Source organism: Arachis ipaensis, chromosome B10 (genome assembly GCF_000816755.2).
Source record: "Arachis ipaensis cultivar K30076 chromosome B10, Araip1.1, whole genome shotgun sequence".
In the NCBI taxonomy this organism is placed as follows: Eukaryota; Viridiplantae; Streptophyta; class Magnoliopsida; order Fabales; family Fabaceae; genus Arachis; species Arachis ipaensis.
This window is the reverse complement of record NC_029794.2, coordinates 133,527,241-133,533,628: the sequence shown is the minus strand read 5'-3', so window position 1 is coordinate 133,533,628 and position 6,388 is coordinate 133,527,241. Positions and strand designations below refer to the sequence as shown.

The following is a 6,388-nucleotide window of genomic DNA, read 5'->3' as shown; positions in this document are numbered from 1 at the left end:
TGATTTTAATATATTTGTAAGATAGGTGATAAAATTTAGTCACACAGGTAGTATAGGTAGACAATAAAAATATTAAATAATGTGAATAATAAATATATTGGATATTCATTTCACTAGGTGTGTATAGATTTTTATTTTAACATTAAAATTTAGATAGTTAATTTAGATCTTTAAAAGTGTAATTTATTTTTATTTGATTGGTAGATATTCATATTGTTTAAAATAGTCATTATTTACTAATACTCCTAAAAAATAAAAAATGAAATGATAGAATAATGATTTGAAGACGCCAATATGAAGAAACGAAGATTAAACACACAACACAATAAGGGGAAAAGGGGATTAGGGTTTTAGCAGCCGATAATGGATTTCACAGCGGAGAAGAAGGAATTGGAGAGCAACAACAACAACACTAACTCTGACACTGCTCAGCGAACCCTAGATTCTTCTTCCGAAGTCGAGGAGCGCCATGCTCGTGATCTTAAAGCTGGTCTTCACCCTCTAAAGGTTCATCTCTCCATCCTCTTTCAGAGAAAAAAGAAGGATTTTTCTCCTCCATTTTAGTTTAATTTATCTTGTTTTAGGTGAATCTCAACTTTGAATCCAATCTTTGTACTTTCTGTATTTTCGAACGATTACTTGCGACAATAGCATGGTACAGTTCATTGAAAATTAAATGCTAGTTTCATTTTTCTTCTCTGTTTTCATTCCTAAAGAAGGGGTTCTTCTGGCTTGTTTTCGTTCTAATTAGATTAAGCTCTTATCAGCTTGACATTATGTTCTACTATGTTTGGTGTTTATACGAATTTATCTCCATTTTCGCTTCCATAGAAGCTCTTGGTGTCGGTTGACATTTCAGTTGATTTCTGTTGGGTTATTTCCTTGAGCAGCACAAATTTGTATTTTGGTACACACGGCGAACACCAGGAGTTCGAAATCAAACATCATATGAGGATAACATTAAGAAGATTGTTGATTTCAGTACTGTAAGTAGAATACTATACTGAGGTTTGTTGTTGAATATAAATCCATTGTCATGTATTCTTAATTTGACAATTGTTTGTTTATATAAATAGGTTGAAGGATTTTGGGTTTGCTATTGCCATCTTGCTCGACCTTCTTCTTTGCCTAGTCCAACAGATTTGCATCTTTTTAAGGAAGGAATCCGACCCCTTTGGGAGGTAGGTACTTAAAGACTTGGCTGAAGTTGCATTCTCTTGTTGATTGATAATGTATAAGCTGTAAAACTTCAAATAACACACTATAAGTTTTTTTATTTCCTTTTTGAAAATAGGACTCTGCTAACTGCAATGGTGGTAAATGGATTATACGGTTCAAAAAAGCTGTCTCGGGTCGTTTTTGGGAGAACCTGGTGAGTCAAATATTTTCTCTGAGTCTTCTTTCTTTTTTATTCCCTGATAAATGTCTGCTAATAATTTCTGTACTAGTAATATTAAAGCTTCAAAAGAAGTTTTCCAGTGATTATTTAAATCTATACTACAGAAAAGCGGAAAACTTCTTTTTTTTTGAAAAAAAAAATATTTTACTTATTTTTAGGGATTGTAATGTTATGTATTGATACATGTAGGCTAATCTTGTTGCTATCTGAATATACCCTTACAATTGAAGAATAATTAATAATTGAGTGGCATATGAACTGTATATGTTTCTGCCTTGATTTAAATTACTGAAACTGAAGACAAAAATGAATCTTTAAACATCGTAGTTAATCTCAGCGATCCCAGTGAGGTTCCCATCCCATCTCAGTGACAACCTGGGATGAGATCATATGCGATCTTGGTTTTTGGTCTTAGCCATCCCTGGCAAGATCGCTGCCAGAATCTCGGCCTATTGTGGCAAATCTCACAAAGATCACATGTGGAGCGCCAAATCCCCAAATTTCCCTGCCTGATGGATTTTAGAGTGGGTTATGTGGGTATTTTCCGTCCAATTTCCAGTTTGTTCACTTACTACACCCCGCGTGAGTAACCGCTATACATTCATTAGTAAATATTTATAACTTAATAATTTGACTATAGACACGCTTTACAATAGAATGCAAAAGTGTCGAACAATCCATGTAGCTAGCTAGTAGCTACCCCCCAAGTGGAAGACTTGGTCATTGCTTGAATCTGTGCAATTTGAAAATAAAATTGTTTCAAAAGCAAATTATGAATTTTGAACACCATATAGAACTAGTCCTAGAATAAATTCCTTGACTACAGTTGAATTTGAATTTGTATTTGTAGTTGCAAAACCTCGAGTTCCTCTTTATGATGTAATTAATTAGTGAGGAATCCTATTAAAGAAAATTTGTTTGCTTCGGATAAATTAAAGAGGAAATATTTGCTAGTGACTAATTGAAAAAGTAATCCTATTCATCAGTTTCCTTGCATATGATTTTTGACTGAACTAGTTTCATCATTTTGGAAAAAAATGCAAATGGATTAGCTGATTTTCTTCTGTTTGCAATTCCTATTGGTTTTATTTTTACCGACAATTTTGCATATGGTGACAATTTAATGACTTTTCTAATTATATCGACCTGATTTTGTTGATTAAAGTCTTTCCTATGCTTTTGTCCCCAACCAAATACATATTCCTTCCCCTTCAGAATAAATCTATGATGGCAACAAAATATCTTGTTATCCATGCTGTCAATTACTGTTGTATTTCTATCTTTTATTATTGGACTCGGAAATGGTGAAAGTAGTAATAGCATTACATTGTTGAGTGCAGGTTCTTGCCTTAGTAGGTGACCAATTGGATTATGGAGATCAGATATGTGGTGCAGTACTTAGCATTCGTTTTAATGAAGATATACTTAGCGTCTGGAATCGCAACGCTTCTGACAATCAGGTTGGCATTATTATGGATTCTGGACATATGTGTGTAAATGCATATTCATGCTTGTCTCTAATTATATCTTGCTTCGCTTTCCAGGCTGTAATGGCTCTCAGAGATTCCATTAAGCGCCATTTAAAGCTTCCTCATGGCTATATTATGGAGTACAAGCCCCATGATGCCTCCCTAAAGGACAATTCATCTTACAGGAACACTTGGTTGAGAGGCTAGCCGTACACATTCTTTGTCAACATTGTGAGACAGTTAACATTGTTACTGATTTACCTAGTTTCATTATATTTAGTTAACTCAGCTTTGCAGTCAACATGTTCATGTCCACCCAGTGTTTAGTTGTAAATAATTTTTATCTCTCTTATCCTATCCTTTTTGAAGGAGAAGCATTTTCATTCAGATGATAGATTGATTAACTCTTAACGCTTAATATGAATATTACATTTTATGCAAGCGATGCTGTTAACAACGAAATTTTAACAGTGTGTAACAGAATGTGTTGGCGCATTTGATTCAAGAATTGGGATTATTTGTTTCTTAATTTGTAATGTGCGGATGCACTATCCGGGATGATGTTGAAGACCGTTCTTGCCAAATCAATCTCAAGATCAAGATAACTCCACCTTATATATTGTGAACCAAGATTGTCATGGAGTTGATATGAAACTTTTAACATGTCACACTATAGTTGCTATAAAAGTAGTTACATCATGCTTCTAATCTTATATTGAAACCATAGACCTGCGAATATATCAAGTATCTGCAGCAAACCATCTTAAACAGATGACTGAAGGCCAATGATACCTGATACACAATTAACAATTGTCACTCTTCAACGTATAAGATACCAAAGACCCATTTTCATGAACTAATATTCAAAATATATTCTTTTCAAATTACCACTGTAGCGCAAAAACGTTGGCGTAAATAGTTTCAAAATAGTGACATTTTTGTAAAAGTCCTAGAAAGGATGGCGCTGTGATATTTTAGGTGCATATAAAGCAAGAAGCAGCAGGCTGTACACCTGAACTGAACTGCAGGATATGTGACATTCTTCCTTGCCTATTATGCTGAGCAAACCTAATTTAATGGCTATGATGATGATGTGTAATTGTGTACATGAATAATTAAGTTTTCAAGCATTTAAACCAAAGAAAAGGTAAGAATAAATTACATGAATAATTTAAGGGCTATGATGATGATGTACTATTGTCTAACTTCAGCATATATGAGTGTAATTTACCCAAAACATAATAACTTATCATGATAAGTGTCTAGGGAAGGTTCTTTTGTCCTTACTCAAACATGTTTGACAAGAAAAATACATATGCTGTGGCCATTCAATAACTATGAGCATGTGGTTTTGCAGACTGTTTTCAAATTTCTCATGTTCTGATTCCTAGGAATCTAAAAAATGTTCCACAAACCACACACCCAGAATAGCTCATAGCTTAGTAATGGGGAATCACTATACTAAACAGTAGACAATCTAAAGTTCAGAAGTATTACCGCATCCTACTCTTGCACCTGCATTCCCAGTAGTTTTGCTGAGTTCATGACCACCTGTTTCATGATAAACAAATGCTCAAAAGCTCAAAAATGGTGAATAGGTACAAAGCAGTATCAATTTTATAGATAAATGGTAACACTTTATCGTGGACTATGTCTGAGATATGAATACAAAGACAAGACAAAGAAACATGCAGGCATTTCTATCTCCAGTGTCTCAGAGACAGTATTCAAAGCAACCAAAATGTTAGGTTTTACACTATATGCATCTATAAAGCAAGCAATAAACATAAACCTTTAAACAAACAAATAAGGCACTTCAGCATAAGACTCATACATGGTGCAAAAAATACAAGATATCAATCAGATTGAAAGAGCTGGAGTAAATAATATGAAGCATAATGCTTATTGTCATTAAGCAAGTGAACAAAATCCTTTGTACTTCCCATAATAACAGATTTTATTCGCAGTAAATAACATCCAACCAAGCACCCAGATACAGAATGTGAAGGTGCACTTTCAACAGAACAGAATCAACCAGGACTAAATCATAATTCTCTCTTTCAACATCTCAATATTAAGGAAAAATAATCCAAGAGTAGTAACGGTTATGGAGTAAAAAAAAGAGTAAATCACATTGACATGTTCAACTACTTGGCCTATCTTACCCCTTCCAAGGTCATCAGGATCAGCATGCACAACAACCGCCCTGCCGAGTATAGAATGCACTCCACTTAACGGAATCTACATCGAAAACGGAAAGGCATCAGAAAGAAGAACTAAAGCATTCTAGATCCAATTGAACTACATTTAAAGTTGAAAGAGATAAGTACAAATAAAGGTTCATTTGTCAAATTGAAATGTGAATTATACAACAAAAAAGATGTCAAATTTGAATTCTACAAACACAGCAATAACCAAAGTTTAGTTGTGTAATTTACCTGTGAATCTGTGATAGAAATCTCAGCAACCCCTGAATGAGAAAAGAACAAAATGTGTTGTTAGGAAATCAATTGATAGAAAGAATTGAGAAAATAAAAAGAATTGATAAAAAATCATACCATCAGGGCCTGCAAGAATGTTACCCAAATCACCAGCATGACGGTGATGATCGGCAGGAGCTCCATGGTGTTTGTTAAGAGGATTGAAGTGAGGACCGGTGGAATTGCAGCCATTGGTAGTGTCACCAAGAGCATGGATATGGAAGCCGTGAAGCCCCGGTGAGAGTCCTGTTATCCTTCCTGAAACATGAGTAGTACCTGCAAGCATCCATCGACATACACAGTGAAGTGAAATTGAGAAGAAGAAGAAGAAGAAGAAGAAGAAGAAGAAGAAGAAACCATTGGATTGGTGAAGGAAGTGAATAGAACCCTTGACGTTGTTATCTCCGACGATGAGAGCCACAGCTTTGACGGTTCCCTTTCCAGTTTCCATCTCTCTCTCTCTCTCACTGCCACTGATGTTTTCTTGTTTCAATCTCTGGATATATAAACTCATCCAAATGAAATTAAACAATAACAAAATATAATAGCAACAAGAAAGAAGGATTTATCAAAGAGCTATATAGTTCAAATTGTATAATTTTTTCATCAGCATTTTAGATTTGAGTCTTATTCATAATTTTAGAAAAAAAAGAAATTTATTATTTATGCACCTATTTATTAAGATTCATCCTAAATTTATACCCTTGGTAATAACATGGGTTTAGTTAACATATAAATCTATTCTTGGTAAAAGATTTTAAATTTTTATCTTAATAAATGAGTACAAATTTATTAAAAATTTAAATATTATATTTTTTATATCAATTTTTTAATTAACAATATTCATATATATTCTCAAGACACATAAAATTAGGATAAGTTGTGAATAACTCTCTTTGCACAAATGACAAAATCAATCAACAAAAGTTATTTGAGTGATGTTTCTAACTTTCAAAAGCAACTCACTTTGGCTCTCATTGGTATATTTTGTTCGAACTAATCTCAATAATTTTGATTAATACTTAATCAACAATAATTTA

The 6,388-nt window shown here is 33.6% G+C and overlaps 2 protein-coding genes across 3 annotated transcripts in view; one reads left to right on the top strand and one right to left on the bottom strand.

Annotated features, from left to right (window-relative positions):
* Nucleotides 265-3,330, top strand: LOC107622984 (eukaryotic translation initiation factor NCBP). Its single transcript, XM_016325071.2, has 6 exons — nt 265-507; nt 891-986; nt 1,077-1,181; nt 1,295-1,372; nt 2,740-2,859; nt 2,944-3,330. Exons 1-6 carry the CDS (start codon nt 364-366, stop codon nt 3,073-3,075), a joined length of 675 nt encoding a protein of 224 aa, XP_016180557.1. The 5' UTR covers nt 265-363; the 3' UTR covers nt 3,076-3,330.
* The window catches only part of LOC107622985 (superoxide dismutase [Cu-Zn] 2), a 4,572-nt gene continuing 1,642 nt past the window's right edge, over nt 3,459-6,388 (bottom strand). Inside the window, exons 2-7 of one of the 2 annotated variants that reach the window (XM_016325072.2) lie at nt 5,706-5,844; nt 5,427-5,624; nt 5,307-5,338; nt 5,034-5,109; nt 4,366-4,419; nt 3,459-3,660 (exon numbers count right to left, since the gene is read on the bottom strand). In XM_016325072.2, coding sequence (XP_016180558.2) covers nt 3,632-3,660; nt 4,366-4,419; nt 5,034-5,109; nt 5,307-5,338; nt 5,427-5,624; nt 5,706-5,844 — 528 coding nt within the window. In that variant the 3' untranslated portion in view covers nt 3,459-3,631. The remainder of the gene's footprint in view (nt 3,661-4,365; nt 4,420-5,033; nt 5,110-5,306; nt 5,339-5,426; nt 5,625-5,705; nt 5,845-6,388) is intronic. The other variant, XM_016325073.2, reaches the window with a different exon arrangement.

Excerpts from the sequence above, each read along its gene's own strand:
- LOC107622984 (XM_016325071.2), top strand. The coding sequence starts at position 364 with ATGGATTTCACAGCGGAGAAGAAGGAATTGGAGAGCAACAACAACAAC. Across the intron at positions 1,182-1,294 it reads GAATCCGACCCCTTTGGGAG|GACTCTGCTAACTGCAATGG; the intron begins GTAGGTACTTAA and ends TTTTGAAAATAG. Across the intron at positions 1,373-2,739 it reads GTCGTTTTTGGGAGAACCTG|GTTCTTGCCTTAGTAGGTGA; the intron begins GTGAGTCAAATA and ends TGTTGAGTGCAG.